This window comes from Hippoglossus stenolepis, chromosome 1 (genome assembly GCF_022539355.2).
Source record: "Hippoglossus stenolepis isolate QCI-W04-F060 chromosome 1, HSTE1.2, whole genome shotgun sequence".
NCBI lineage: Eukaryota > Metazoa > Chordata > Actinopteri > Pleuronectiformes > Pleuronectidae > Hippoglossus > Hippoglossus stenolepis.
The window spans coordinates 15,303,142-15,318,964 of record NC_061483.1 but is presented as its reverse complement, the minus strand read 5'-3'; the positions used below and the strand labels follow the sequence as shown (position 1 = coordinate 15,318,964).

Below are 15,823 nucleotides of genomic sequence, written 5' to 3'. Positions count from 1 at the left end.
CCACACAAGACTCTGCAGTGATCTCCCGCTCGCCAGTTCATTTTCTGGCCCGTGCCGTTCTCATCCATATCTCAGCCTGCCTCTCAACTAATCTCTGCCGGTGTGTGAACTGAAGCCTCACTGTCTGATCATCAAACTTACAGTACGTAGCCGGAGAAGAGTTCCCCCTCGGGCTTGTTTTGAAAGTAAGGACTCCTGCGTGAGTCTGTGTGTTTGATGATAGCGCTGTATTTCCCAGCGTAGCTTTAGGAGCTGATTTAGCAGGTGGCTGGAAAAGCGAGGAAGGAAACGCAGGGCAGTGAGCGTGGAAGGAAATGATGGAGAGCGTTTCTGGATCTTGACAGAGACGGCGAGGAAACAGTTATTTATCCTTGCAGAAATACTGCTTCTTCAAATGGCTTTAATGATAACTTTATAGACTGATGACATCAAACACGCAAAAAAAACATGAAGTGAATACGCTGCAGTTCTGAAAGTGGCTGCATCAGATCGGGGTCAGGTGTGTGTGAAAACAGGCAGCGGCCTAGATTTTTCTGTTTCTCCTTTATTTCGCTGCCTCTGAGAGCTGAGGTGGTGGAAGCCTACTCTGCCAAAATAACTTTCAGGAGTCGGGTTGAACACGCGCCTCCTGTTGTGATGAAAAAAAACATCTGAGGCTTTCAAAGGTTGTCAGGGTGTAGTTGTTCCTTTTTCACATCGTTCACATTTTTCAGATTTTTTGTTTTACAATGTTCTGTCGCATCAAGATGAAATTAATCTGAATGTTTTTTGTACATTTAAAAATATTTACTTACTTAATTGTAAATGTGTACAGTGTGGGATAAGATCTCTGTTTGTGCTGTTAGTCTTCAAGCTGTTGTGTGGGATGTGGATCTTGGGCGTTCCTTCTCGCCCAGGTTTATACAAACCTTGTCTTCTTTGGCCTTTGGCCTGGAAAACTTGAACATGGGTTTTTCTGTCCTCTTTGTTTTTCTGCTCAGACTTTGCTTGAGTTAGATTTAGTTGGTTCTGTGAGGCCCTTAAGTCAAAGTCTTGAGTCAACTAACATCCTTTATTTTGATGAATGCTGTGTACTTCATATAACTCTTTTTTATTTGTATGCCAAGTCAACTTTTCTGCCGTCACATTCCATGATTCAGTTTCATGGTGCAATAATTAACGATTTTGCCAATTATTGTAAAATGTTTAATATCTAGAAGCCCTAAAGTAGTTAATATATATCGGATGTCGGCAGTGACTGATCATGATGATTGCAGCCATAGTTGAGATGCTTGTGGCGTCAACAGCTAAATTCCAAAGAGTCAAATTTGGTTCTTTGTGAAGGATTTAGGATTTTTCACCAAAAAAAGTTCTTAAATGTGCTTTTTATGATTATTTTTTTAATCATAAACTTCAAAGTCTCTGAGTACAGTTTTATAATCACAGATCTGTCTTTGTGATTTCCTGTTATACACCCTGGAGAACATGCAGCTTAGATTTTTAAAGTAGGTTTTTGTTTCCATTTTTCTGAGAACAAGACTAGATTTGATTCCTTCCACCAAAGAAATGCCAAAGCTTCTCAGCCGTCACCTTTTCATTTCTACTTCAGTCTTTCCTTTCAGACCATGACAGGCCTTCTGTTCCAGTTAACCTCAGGTCCAGGCACAGTTTTTAATGAGTGAAGCTGTTGTATGTGTAACTCATACTTTGTGCTGGCAACGAAAATCAAGGCACCTACACTGCCAACGCAGGTTTTTCTATAATTTGATGCTGTTCAGGAAGTTACCTGTACTTTGAACAGCCATGGTCAGTTTTATTTCACTAACTAATGTTTGATTATAGATAAACCATTTCCAAAGCCTCAAGCATTTTTTACTTAGTAGTCAATAACTGACTGTCTAATAAACATAAAATACACAATTACAACTCTCAACTTGATGATTTTGAACCCAGTATACCTGCTATAGGGAGGATTCCTATATTCGTATATATACATTGAATTTATTTTTAGACAAACGGCTCTGCTTGAATCTGATTTGATGGGAATGACTGCAAGCCAAGAGCACACGACCACGGGACACACGCTCCACTTTCATGTCTCGCTTCAAAGACGGCCCAAAGTTAGTTAATGTGCAACTTTAGACAAACAGTGTGAACACACAGAAAGACCCAAGTCAAACTTTGAGTTAAGGCAAAGGAAACCGAAATATACAAGTGGTGTGATATTACCACATATTGTTCAGTGGTGTTGTACTTGTAGAGTGACGTCTGCTTGTGTTGTCAGTCTCTTTGTTAAATCACTGTGTTTAAAGAACTGATGAAGAATTCTAATAAATAGACGAATGAACAAACTTTTGTCTAATAGCTGATGAAGTGATTTGTTTTGTTAGTGCTAATCCATAGGTGATTGTTTGGTCAACTTTAACAAGGACTTAACTCTTCAAATGAATTTTCACTTTTTGTAGTTAATAATCAATTTGTGAAGATTTACATGAAACTGAAAAACTAGTGTATACAAACTTAGTTAGCTAATGTGTGTTATTAATGGTCTTCATGTACAGGATTGTAAATCACGTGTAAAAGAGGCTGAAGTCACTGGATTCTTCGCACGTCCTTTTTTAACGCAGCAGTGTCTCCCTCTCTGTGGCGGAGGTGTTTTTAACTCGTATGACCGAGTGTGGGAAGTGGGACAGGCAGAGAAGTGTGAAGGCTGAACTATCTGTGTATGCTGTTAAAATGGAGCACTGGCACAATGCTGACACACACTATCAAAGCTTTATTGTAGTGAAAGCTGTTTTTAGTCCCACATCCCACCCAACCCCCTTTTCCAATCCAACCACGTATAATCAAACCATACAATGACATCTTCTTACACTTTTGTCTGTTTGTTTATTTGTCAGCAAATTTTCACAAGAGTACTGAAGCAATTTGCATCAAAATTTGGTGCAGTATCGTAAACAGATTTTGCAGTCAACAGAATTTCAAAACAGCATGAGGAATCTGCTGTAACACAAACTAACTCAAGACACACGGCGTTCTGTGTCCAAACTAGATGTGCCTCAATTCGGAAAACTGCAAATGTGGGTTTCATTTGCAAACTGTTAACACTGTTTGCATTTTGCCTTTTGGTTAGTCAAATGCTGCCCTTGTTAATGACATCCCCAGTACCTATGACGTCTGTGGTATCTTTCCTCTGTGCCAATGGCAGATTATTGTAGAAGAACAAGTACATCAGACTCTGCACCGACACTCTAGTCCAGACGTCATCAACTTTAGTTATTTTGGTAACAACATAGACGTCATGTCTACGTAACTACCATCACTTTGCATTTGACAATGTTGTTGTGTGTTGTGCTGAATTTAGATTTGAGCCTTTTTAGACACCCACACCCACACCGGTCCAAATGAAATGTCAAATTATCTCCAAATGTGGTTTGGATCTGACTTGTAGAAAATATGTTTCATGTGTTGTTGTTTTTTTTTACTTTCTAGACTTTGTAAAATCAATCTAGAGATAATCTGGATATGCCAATGCCTGGTTTTGAGCTGCTAGTGTGAACAAGTGTAAATCACCCAGAGAGACAGAGATGAGGCAGCTCTGTGGTGACAGGGAAAACAGGTCTGACTGGCCTGCCAGCACTGAAACAGGGAGGCACCGGTTACCCTTCTGCACAGGAGGTGTAGCGATGCAGTGTTGTTTCTAGCCAATCTGACTATGAAAGACAGGTTCACTGTCAATCTGTGTGTGTGTGTGTGTGTGTGTGTGTGTGGGTGGGCGAATCAATGCGTTGCACGTCGGATGTGGTTTGACTGATTGGAACACAAACGAGTCATTATGTCTTGTTTGAATGCACAGCAGGACAGCATTGCACTTTATTTCAAATAAACATTGAGCGTTTAAGTTTTTCAGCTTTTTCAGTTGTGTTACATTGTAAACCTGTGACTGATGACTCCAACAGAGACTTCAGATGACAAAGATGTCTTCTATGTCTTCTCTGCCCCTGTGCTTGCCAGCAGTTTTCTCTCCCCTGTCCAAAACATGAAATTGCCAAACCAGTTTCCTAACATTCCACCTCCATGCAAGATGGTTGTCAACCAATGTCGCCGTTCACGGGACGGATGTAACTGCCGCCGAAACCTGTTATCTGTCGTGAAGACTGAGTCACCTGGTTGTCGTCAGGTTTCTTTTTCTCTGTCGCCTTCCCTCGCAGACTTGTGCTTCAGTCTCTCCAACCTCAATTTCAGACAAAGCCGACACTTCATTCATAAATTTGGGCACAGGGAGATCTCAGAGCCCTCTCCATTAACTCTGTCACTGCCAAACATGCAGACTAACACTGTAAAACCTTTGGAATTGGTCACAAAATATGTCTAAAAAAATTATCTTCCCAGAAGAATATCACAATAGTGACACAGGAGATGAGCAGGTCTGCCTTGCTTGTCTACTGACTTAGCCTCAACAAGCTCCGATTTAGTTCAGTTCAGCCATCACTTGGTCAATTATGAAGTGTTGGAGAATTACAGAGGGAGATTATTATTCTGTGTCTCCACAGAATGAAAAGCTCAGTGAGAAAACTACAAACAGCTTTTTGTTGCCTGAGACATTTGAGGGAGTCTCAAATGTTCCATCATGCATCGTTCCACTTTATGTTTAGTGTCACAGACTCCTGCTTCCTTTGTACTGAAGCCTTGTGCCCCGCTCTGATCTGCAGAGCAGCGCAGCAGTGGTCCGTGAGAAGGCTGAAGTGGAGGCAGCCAAGGGTGCAGTGGAGGGCCAGGCAGGACGGCTGACCCAGGAGTTCGAGCGGCTGCGCAGGCGAGCACAGGAGCTGGAAAACGAGGTGGCCAAACTCAACCGCATCATCGATGAATCCAAGCTACATGAGAGCAGGCTGGGAGACAGAGCCAGCAGGCTGGAGGTGAGGGGTCAAGATGAATGGAGAGGGAGTCAGTAACTCAGGACGGCTGGTCACATGTTATTTTGAATGAAAGTTTCAATTATATCTAACCTTGTCCACTTAACAGAGAGAGAAAAAGCAATTTGAAGAGTCACTGGCAGAAATTAAGGAGCAAGAAGAGGAGATGTCGCGCGCCAACAGAGCACTGACCCTGCGGCTGGAGGATGTGCAGGTGAGATGAGCAGCACGAAACTACACTGCATATAGAGGAATGTGGGTTTATATCATGAGCAAGGTTTCACACCTTCAATACTGTGTTGTGCTACAGAGGAACCTGACAAAAATGAGCGGTGAACACAAGGATTTGGAGGAGCGGTTACAAGAGGAGAAGACTCAGAAGGAGCAGTTCAAGAACATGAAGAACAACATCGAGGATGAGAGGAGGCTGCTGGACCGAACAGTGGACAAACTTCAGAAGGAGGTGAGTGCTCTTCAACATGTAACCACCTGTCACCTCATAAGTGGGCGTCTTGACTTGGTCAGTTGTATTACAAATACTTTTAACCCGACGGAGGACATGGTTTCACTCAGGAAGACCAACGACAAACCAATGATACTGTTTGACCTCATTGGGGTGGAAATAGACAGTTTTTCGTCTATAACCATTCAATTATTTAACTTTTGTTATTAAGACAAGAGTGTGCTAAAGGTGGCAGCATGTTGGTGCAGTGATGAGCACTGTTGCACCACAGCAAGGTTTGAATCCCGGTTTGGCTGGGGTCTCTCTGCGTGGAGTTGGCCTGTTCTCCCTGTGTCTGCATGGGTTTCCTCCAGGTACTCCGGCTTCCTCCCACAGTCATGACATGCAGACTGGGGTTAGATTGATTGGAGACTCTAAATTGAAATCAATTCAATGTGGTATTGAGTTTTGCTATGAAAATCCTAAACTTACTCTTGAGCCACTTCAGTGTCATTACAGCTCTCATCCTCTCTCACAATTATCTCTTTATTTCTCTCTATCTATCTCTCTCTCTCTCTCTGCCTGTAGATGAATGATATTGTGGATGCGTCCCAGTCGTCCACTCGGGAGCTGCAGGAGCAGATTGATATTTATAAAGAGAAGAACCGTCGGGAGCTGACAGAGCTGCAGAGGCTGCTGAAGGAGCGAGGGCAGGAGCTGGACAAGTACCTGTTGGTGACCAAAACCCTGCAGGAAGAGGTAACAGTGGGTTTGCATCAGCCTCCTCTAACTTAGTGGCCACTCACGGCAGAAACACACATTTGAATGCTGACACTGCTTTCTTGGTGTGAGTGGTCAAATCAAGGCCATCATTAGTCAGGCCAACTGAGCCCTCCCATGCAGAACAGCAGATGACGAGCCATTGTTCCTACTCAACCAGTTTATCTCCTCCCACGCACATCATCCTCTGCTTTCAGAAAGCGATGTCATCACTTTGGTATTTTCTGCTCCCCGCCGTCCTCTCAAACCCAAAACATGGTATTAAAATGAAGTCTGTGAGCCGAGTCAAGTCTCAGAAAACTCTCTGGTCTTTATTTAAATGAATGTTTATGTTTTGTGGTAGAATTCAAATGGAAATGTGCCAAATCCCTTTGTGAGGACGTCACGTCATAATTGTGAAACCACTCTGCCTGAGTCAATTTATTCTTGTCAGCACTTTGGAATGTGAGGAATGTTTTGGTTGAAAAGGGGACTTGATGAATGTTGATAATATAGGTCAGAAAGGGAGTGGCTCAGATTACTCTTATTCATTTATCAGCATTTATTTAAGGCAGTAAAATAAATACTCTGGTATTTGAGACTTTATTTAGAATGACCACACAGTTTTGTATTAAATTTCATTACAAAGTGCTAATATCTAATATCGTTGAAAAAGAACTACAACACATGGAGACATTACAATCTATGCAGGCTGCCAAAACATTTCTCTTAAAAAAAATGTTAAGGAAGAAGGAAGTTGCTTTAAAAGAATTCAAACATAATAAAGACCTGTAAGACTGGATTTGAAACCTAGTACATAATATTTTTATGTTTTAAAGACTTATTTAAGACCTTAAAATTCAGATTATTACATATTAGACCCAGCAGAAACCCTGAAGATTTGACATGAACATTTTAAGATATAATTGATCATGACATGCTAGCTGTTTTTTTTATATATTTCAGTTTTCCAGTGGTGCAGAGCAAATATCACTCTTGGATAGTTTTTTTAATGAATTTAAATGTCCTGTTTTAGACAGGAAGAGAAAATAAAAGAGATGGTTGTTCCTGTCTTGTCTTCTAGTCGCCTGTTGACAAGGCAGCAATGTGCTGTTAAATGAAGAGAATTGACTGTAAATGTAATGTAGGTCGATGTTAACAATGAAGATTTCAAAATATTTAAAAAAGACATTTACAAGTCTTTTGTGAGATTTAAAAAAAGCCTCAATCAGGCCTTTAAGGATACACACAATGTCCCTGCCCTCTACACTTGAAAACACAAAGGTCCGTTTATAATGAGAGCTTCACTGGGCACATTTTTAATAATGTTTTTTATAGATTCTGTCTTGATTTTTACGCTTTTCCTCACATTTCCTTCTCTGGGAGGAACTAACTTCTGGAACCTGTTGTCATAAGCTGCTAAACTCATCACGCATAATGAGCTGCCACTCTATTTCACAGTTATTACAGCTGGACATGTCATGTGGTAGTAAGTAAAGTATATATGTCAGGATGAGGTCAGTATCCTCTAGGTCCTTCCTTTTTTCTTCTCTATGTCCAAGTTAATGTATCTCGGTGCAGCTGCTGCTCAGGAAGAGGAGGATGTCATTGTTGTGATATCATTGTTGTGAAAGCTGTGCTGGCTCCATTCACATCCTCCTCCACCGCCTCTCCCGAGAAACTGATTGCTCTGGATTTGGCCTAGTGAGTCCACTTTTCCAGTTTCTCTGAAATGCCCAGTAGATCTCCACCCATGTGAACTTGGCATTCCTTCAGTAAAAATAATAAGTGTAGGCTGAACACATTCTTCTTCTTTTTTACTTTATTAAACCAAGTAGATGTTGAGCTCAGGACAAGAAGGCCGCGTAAAAACAGCGATAAATCATTTTCATTCCCTAAATCTATTTCATTGAATGATCATCACATTAATTCACTTAAACTCTTACAAACATGGATATCCAGGGCCTGAGGGAGACTGTGCCATTATCCCATTACACTTATTAATAAGTCTTTGCATGCTCTGCTTCAGCTCCATTGCTTAAATTAGCTTTAACCCAAGTATTTACAAGATGAAATATGTAATAATTCTGAGCTAATGGCCAGATATTTGTTTCGGCGAGAAATTAGGCCAGATGATTAATTTTCATTGTATAAGCATGATGGAGTGGGGGCAGGTTTGTAGCTCTGGGGGCTCTGCTGCTGAGGTAAACACTACAGTAGCTATGTTGGATTCATTAGTCACTCAGGAGAACCATGTAATCATTTAGCTAAGCAGCAGCTAAATTGTCAATCATCACTACATAATAATAAGACTTGATATGAAGTGGGTGTCATGTATAACAGTGACATGGATGTTCAACATGAGTGCCAGTTTAATACATCATAACTGCAGTGGTACTTAAAACATGCTACGGGTCCTTTAATGAGACACTGAGCCCCAAAGAGTTTTACTGATCTTCAGGGATCAAATGTGTCACGATTAGGAGCAGTTATTATTATTATTATTATTATTATTATTATTATTATTATCAATAAGAAATGATGTAAGCAAAGTTATTTTTAATGTTTTGAATTATGTGGATTTCTTTTGTTTTAGGTGTCACGCCGTGAGGAGGACATCCGGCAGTGTCAGAGGGAACGAGATGAGGCTGAGCTCCGGGCGAAGACGCTGGAGAACCAGGTTCACGATCTGGAGGCGGAGACTGAGACCAACGCTCACGCTAAAGACGACAAGACGCGACACGTCAAAATCTTGGAGGTACGTTCATGATGCCAAGTAAAGCCACTGATACAGGGTTTGTCCTTAGCAGATATCGTAACTAATGTCAAATTGTGAAAAAATAAGCCTCTGATGATCACTTAGGATATATGAACACACCAGAAGCTACATTTTTTGAAAAAGTATTTAGATGGCAACACTTACCTCATTCATTTTGCAGGAAAGGGTTTCTCAACTGGAGTTGGACCTGGCTGAAGAGCATCAAAGTGGAGACCAGCTGATGAACAGGATCGACCGAGGAAGAGAGCAGGTAACACACACACACACACACACACACACACATTCTCATAATCAGTGTTCACCTGTGTCACGACCTGCTGTTCATATCCTCTCATAGAAGTGTCTCTGTTCCATCTCAATCTGTAAATTATATCCAGACCTCCTGTTACTTCGTCTTCCATCTCTAACATCATAACTGCACCTGCTACTCTCTACATACGAAGAGCAAGTGACCTCTGCTGAACAAATTCAGGTCTCAAATACAGTCGTGCAAGAGCCAGTTCACATTATTCATATGCAGGTTGGTGTGTTGCATCGGTGCTTTGGTGCATTAGAACACTCTGGAGTTTACGTTCTTTTTACACATAAAATCCACACTCCCAGTTTACTTCTTGTGTGGATGAAGTGAACGGGTTATTGCTTTGTAAGATGATCTTGCATAATCGGTCAGGTTGGTGGCCTGCCAGCGTGGTCTCAGCGCCGTCTATCCAATTTTTCGTGCATCAGTCACAAAAGACTCTTCTTAATGCACCGCCCGAGCCAAAATACGTGAGCTGCCAAATGTCTCAAGTTTTCAGGTTGGGGGGTTCCCTTGGAAATTAGGCTCAGTAACTTCATCTCGAAAGCAAATCCACTTCTTGGGCTTGAATTCGTTTTTTGTTTTTTTTATCCTTGCTCCACTTTCCCTTCCTGTGTGATAAAGCTGCTGACGGAGGCACTGTGAAGTAAGATTTTGATAAAGTACATTGACTTGTAGGACTGTTGTTTGTTCGTGGGAGAGTGCTTACTAATCAGCGGGAGGATGTTGATCCTGTAGTTTCTGAAATGACACTATTTTATTGCAACCTCGCTAATTTTATGCTAATGCATTTGTCTTGTGGAGCACATTTATCCAGTTGTTAGTGTCATGGCACCTTTTAAAGCTCCATCACATGTGAAACCATGGTGTGATTCGTTTTGGTTACAGGTTCCTCTCGGTCTGGAACTGACACAGATTCAAAGGTTCTGACCAAAATTTAGTGACGGCTACAGAAGCTTAGTTTGGATGAGTGGACTTTTTCTTTTTTTAAATCTCCTTAAATGGTTTCCTTCTTAAAAAATGTTTGGCCCAGAGAAGAAGAGTGGCTTTGTGACAAAGTGGCATTGGTTCAGCATGAGGCTGGGGTCGGTTGTCAAGGCAACGCTGGAGCTTTGTGCAGTCAGGATGGAGTAGGTTGAGTGGTGCACACACACACACACACACACACACACACACCAACACAGACACACACAGGCATACACGTGGGTATGTGCCGGTGTGTGCGCTCTCATGTCTGTGGGGAGGCGAGGTGGGGGTGGTGAATGGCGACGGGGTGGTGGGGTTGCGGCGGAGGCAGCAGGAAGAACACCTGCGTCTCTCCTGGCACCAGGTGCTCCTCTCCTGTCTAAATGAGAGTAATCTCCCCTCTCCTCTCCTGCCGTCTCTCACAAAGCAGATTAGTTTCGCTCTATGTTCCAGTCTGCTGATTCAGCTCCCTCAAGCACTGTGCTGGGTGCACCAGTTATAGGGGCCATCGTTCATCAGAGCAGCCCACTGTCACCCACTAATTGGCATAAAATATCACCAATTCCAAAGCTCCTCTCACAAAGAAAGAAGCATCACCACTGTATCGATTAGTTCTCATCCTCCTTTTGAGCTGGGATGTCACTGAGCAGTCAGGCCTCTCTGAGCTGATTTAATGTGCGGTGACGACACCAGCATTAAAGAAATAATTTGAGGTTTTAGAAAATACACTTATTAGCATTCTTACTGAAAATGATATGAGATCTAATGTCTCATATCACATAAGGGTTAACTTAAGACAGGATTTAGGGGTAAGAAGGTAGCCTGGTAACAAACTCTGCCTATCAGCACCTCTAAAGCTTACAATACACACATAAGCACAACGTGTCATTAAGCTTAAGTTTTTACACAAACAAGTTATGATGTGTTAATCTGTGAGTTTTAGATATACTGGTAGGTGGATTTCATCAGCATGGGACAGAGCCCGGCTGCTGGTAGTTACTTATTCACTCTTTGCACACCAGTGGTGAAGAAGGTACTCAAACATTTTACTGAAGTAAAAGTACAAACAAATAGACCAAAAAGTACTCATGTGAACCTAAAAGTACTTGAGTGAAAGTAAGTAGGTACTTGCTTTAAAGAAACTTAACTTAAAAGTATTAACAGTAAAAGTACTTGCTGTTGCTGCAGGAGGCAAGGTCTAATGCTTCCTGTCCACATTGGATCAGTGAACCAGTTAACCTTTCGTTATTGATTACTCTTAGAAATATAAAAAGCTATGTGAACATGTAACGCAATGCATTGTAACGTAGTGGAGTAGAAAGTACAAATATTTGCTGTCATATGTAGTGGAGTAAAAGTGAAAAGTATACCAGGAAATAAATCTACTTAAACAAAGTACAAATACATACAAAAATTTACTTAAGTACATCTCACCACTTTTCCATACAGACACCAGGGATCTTGATGTTAACTCTTGGTAAGAAAGTGAACTTGAATTAAAAATGAACATTTCTTCACAATTTGAAAGCCAACAGACATTTATTTTACTACAGTCTTTGGTGATTCTTTCTACTACAACCAGTTTCCACAGACAGTTGAGGATGTCAACTAAAGGTGGAATGCAGCCAAACAAGAAAATCCAGAACACCAATTAACTGCAGGTCTTTCCGCATTAAGTTTCGTATTGTTTAGCGTTTCGACTCACTGCGAGCTACAGTGGTTCCTGTTGCGAGTGAGACTCAGACAGTGTCTGATAATAATTGTCATCCGAGTGTGTGTGGGTGTGTGGGGGCGTAGCAATGACAGTGTCTGGACTCGGCTTGACAGGTGGAGCAGATGAGGAATGAACTCCTGCAGGAGAGAGCTAGCAGACAGGACCTGGAGTGTGACAAGATGGCTCTGGAGAGACAGGTACACACTCTCCTGTCTTGAGGAAAACAACTACACACAGTGTTTCTCTACAAACTCAGTTCAAAGCACACACTCATTCAATTCATTCATGCATTTCACCATTTTCATTTTAATTGTATCCATCCTCACATCTTATTTTCTTATTTTTTTTACACACAGATATAATTGTGGTTTAAAAACACTTCAAACACTTGGTCAAACACTTCACAACCTGTGTCTCTCTGACCTCTCCAGAATAAAGACCTGAAGAGTCGAGTGTCTCATATGGAGGGCTCCCAGAAGTCCAACAAAGAGGGCCTGGTAGCACAGCTGGAGGATCGCGTACAGGAGCTGGAGGAGAGGCTGGAGGGAGAGGAAAGGTGAGAGGGAGACTACAACTGGGAATAAAGATGAGGTGGTGGAGAAGAGAGAGAGAGGGTGATTGAAAAGTAGAGCGGTTCATTAGTTTGGAGATGACTTCTAGACGTGTGGGTTTTAAAAAGATCACAACTAGATGATTTATTGAAGTTCAGATCTGTTGGTAATGGAGCAATTCAGGGTCTTTTTTTAAGCTCTTACTCATTTGTGTTTTTAAAATTTGTGTCAGTCAGTGTGGTAACATGTCGCTCTGCGTGTGTTACAGGGAGCGTGCCAACCTGCAGCTGGTCAACCGACGACTAGAAAGGAAGGTTAAAGAGACGATGATGAGTGTTGAAGAAGAGCATAACTCGATGCAAGATCAGAAGGACCAGGTATGGAATTCACACTCAAACACCTTGAATTAAATAATAGGTCCAATATTTGTTTGGCGATCTTTAACCATTTTTTAACGTGTGCTCCATGTTTGCTTCTCGAAGCTGAATCTACGTCTAAAGGCCCTGAAGAGGCAGATGGACGAGGCTGAGGAGGAGATCGACCGACTGGAGCACGGCAAGAAGAAGCTGCAGAGAGACCTGGACGAGCAGCAGGAGTCCAACGAGCAGCTCCAGAGTCAGCTCAAAGCTCTGAGGAGCGAGATCAGGTAAAACACGCACAAAATACAGTCTTAGGATTTTCTCACAGACCTTTTCAGTTTCATAGTTGTAATATTGTTCCGTATCATGCAGGCGTAAGAGCAGCTCCGCTCCGCTGCTCAACACTCTGGACGACGATGACGACGACGACGACATCAGCACTGACGGGGAGACCTACTTCAGCTCGTCGTCCGGGTACAAACGTTCCTCCAGTCAGGACAACATCCTGTCCACCTTCGCTTTGTAAACGAGCTCTGAGTGGGAGAACGAAGCTGCTTTATATGCATCGCTGTTGGACCAAACAGCTGGAGAACAGCTGGAACTGTAGCTCACACTAGAAAATCTGCCTAAATATTCCGAGACTTTCCAGCTAAGTGAGATGATTTGAAACATTGTTTGCAAAATTGTCCTGGTATTAGATCTGCGTACAGTCTCCACGTCCATACATTTACTCAGTATTATTTGAGCAGCTCTGAGTCTCGGTGTGTTATTCTGTCCAGTAGAAATGAAATGTACATACTGATTAATTTGATAATTTTACATTCAGTCAGTGGATTTCCCTTTTGTTAATTAAGTGGAAGGACACACGCTTGTCTATAATGATTTTCGCCTTAGTAGACTTGAACGCGCTCCCTTTAATGCACTGTAATACAACAAAATCAGTTCTGCCTTTGTGAACAATATGAAGATATTAACACTTACTTTTTTATGCCTATCAACTATGTTAAATTTACATACAGTATCTGAATATACATTTTTGTATCATTTGTTTAGATAAAATATATTTAGCTTTTTTAATGAATGAAGAGCAAATCCAAAAATATGAAGTGAGGACCAGGATGTTTGTTTTTATTTATTCATGGTTGAAAACCGCTCAGTGAGGTTTATAGGGAGAGATAATTGAGGGACTTTGTACACATGCATTTTTATACAGTGAATATGATTGATGTAATACTGGAGCTCCATTCAGTTGTTATCAACAGAAATGATTTGTAATCTACCACACAGGTTACTACTGATATCAGTGACATCACAGGATTGTTTATACATCTACTGGAAAAGGCTGCTTCATGTGGCTGACTTCACTTTATTTTTTATGATGGAATTAACAGTTACAACACTGAACGAAGCTGCAAACATCAAAACCATTTCATCTCTGAAGACCTTTTTTATACTGGACACACTTTTTAATGTAACTTGTATCTCTGGTGATTTCTGTCTCGAATGGATGAAGTTTTAATACTCAACATGATGTAAGTCTTTAACCTCTGGTGTGCGTTTGAGCTGTGCCACTCTGTACATATCCCAAGACCATACACAATGTGGACCTCCTCACATTTATTCTTTTTAACAGACTGAGGGAATTTCTTTCTTCAGATGAGATAAACTGACAATCGATGTTTTTGCTCCGATGTGATGATTTGCACTCTCTGTTCTCGATTCTGACGTCACGTCTGACGCCTGCGGAGGGGGGGGGAGAGGATTGAAACGAATTCCTGCCGCTACCTCTCTGTACACATTTGTTCATAAATGTTCCTAAATCCTGCTGAGACTAAAATAAAGTTACTTTCATTTACTCTCATGTGCTCTTTTTCCTTGGTGAAACATTCCTGACTGACTGCTCCTGATATTCAACACTCATAAATCCAGACATAAATATGCTAATAAACATATAGAGAAACTTTCCTGTAGCAGATGAATGTTGAAACAGCCTATGAAGGAGCATGTACGTGTGTGCACAGTGAAGTAACTAACTTTTGACTTTGATCATAAAAACTAAGACATTTAGATATAGTTAGTTTTAACCAGTGTTGAAATATGTACTCTCGCACTTTACCAGTAAAACTTCCAGTCTCAGTTTGAAAATACTGATAATAGTTTTTCTTTAATGGGGGAACTTTTTCTTCCTCCTTTAAATAAAACTCAGCCTTCAACACATGTCACCTCATACGAAAAAGGATGATTTACAGGTTGATGTTATCTCACTCCAATGTCTGATTTTTTCATATTCTAAAGGAATAGAATATCAAGTTTTTTACTTGATAAGATCAATATATTGTATTGTTTGCCCCGTGCCAAAGGTTAATCTACAAAGTAACTCAAACAATCACATAAATGTGGAATGTAAAGTATAAAATTTCTCTAACTTATAAGAACAAAGTATTTGATCAGTGACTTCACTTATCGTCACTTCACATCTCTGCAGGGTCAAAGCAGCTGTGTCAATAGCAGCTCTTTATCTTCACTCTCATGCTCAGCAGGTCAGTGTTTTTCCTGCTGGAACATATGAAGCATGTGCATCCTGTGATGGGGCCGGATCACCTCTCAACACAGAGTCCCTCAGTCTCTGGGGCAGAAAAATAAAACTGCTGAAGAGCAGGGGCACACAGTTTAAAAAAATATATGTTTTATTGACTTTTTCCACAATACAAAAACTAAAAATATTCATATTTAAAACTTAGAACAGCTAAAATGAAGTGGGGAGAAAGAAAATAGAAAAAAACAAACAAAAAGGCACATCTTTCACAGCAAAGCAATTCAAGTCAGCTATCTTCACATTGAGCCCATTTTATGGCTTTTTATGGTGTTTTTATTATTTTAATGTGCACTGTGAATGCAATGTTTATTGTGTTTTGTCTGTATCTGTTGGCAAATGAGTTTCCTCACTAGGGATTGATAAAGCTGTCTAATCTAATCTTCATCTAGAAGCTCTCGATGGAATGGCAGATGTGTTCACATTCACACATTAAAGGGATGGTTTCCACATTCTGACGACGTATG

General features: G+C 41.0%; 1 protein-coding gene across 2 annotated transcripts in view; it reads left to right on the top strand.

Moving 5' to 3' along the window:
• cgnl1 (cingulin-like 1) overlaps positions 1 to 14,618 on the top strand; it is a 28,060-nt gene extending 13,442 nt beyond the window's left edge. The window contains exons 9-19 of one of the 2 annotated variants that reach the window (XM_035154606.2): positions 4,692 to 4,898; positions 5,005 to 5,109; positions 5,206 to 5,358; positions 5,926 to 6,096; positions 8,693 to 8,854; positions 9,036 to 9,125; positions 11,967 to 12,050; positions 12,285 to 12,409; positions 12,673 to 12,781; positions 12,887 to 13,050; positions 13,136 to 14,618. In XM_035154606.2, the coding sequence (XP_035010497.2) occupies positions 4,692 to 4,898; positions 5,005 to 5,109; positions 5,206 to 5,358; positions 5,926 to 6,096; positions 8,693 to 8,854; positions 9,036 to 9,125; positions 11,967 to 12,050; positions 12,285 to 12,409; positions 12,673 to 12,781; positions 12,887 to 13,050; positions 13,136 to 13,289 (1,524 nt within the window). In that variant the 3' untranslated portion in view covers positions 13,290 to 14,618. The remainder of the gene's footprint in view (positions 1 to 4,691; positions 4,899 to 5,004; positions 5,110 to 5,205; positions 5,359 to 5,925; positions 6,097 to 8,692; positions 8,855 to 9,035; positions 9,126 to 11,966; positions 12,051 to 12,284; positions 12,410 to 12,672; positions 12,782 to 12,886; positions 13,051 to 13,135) is intronic. The other variant, XM_035154613.2, reaches the window with a different exon arrangement.
• The last annotated feature ends 1,205 nt before the right edge of the window (positions 14,619 to 15,823 follow it).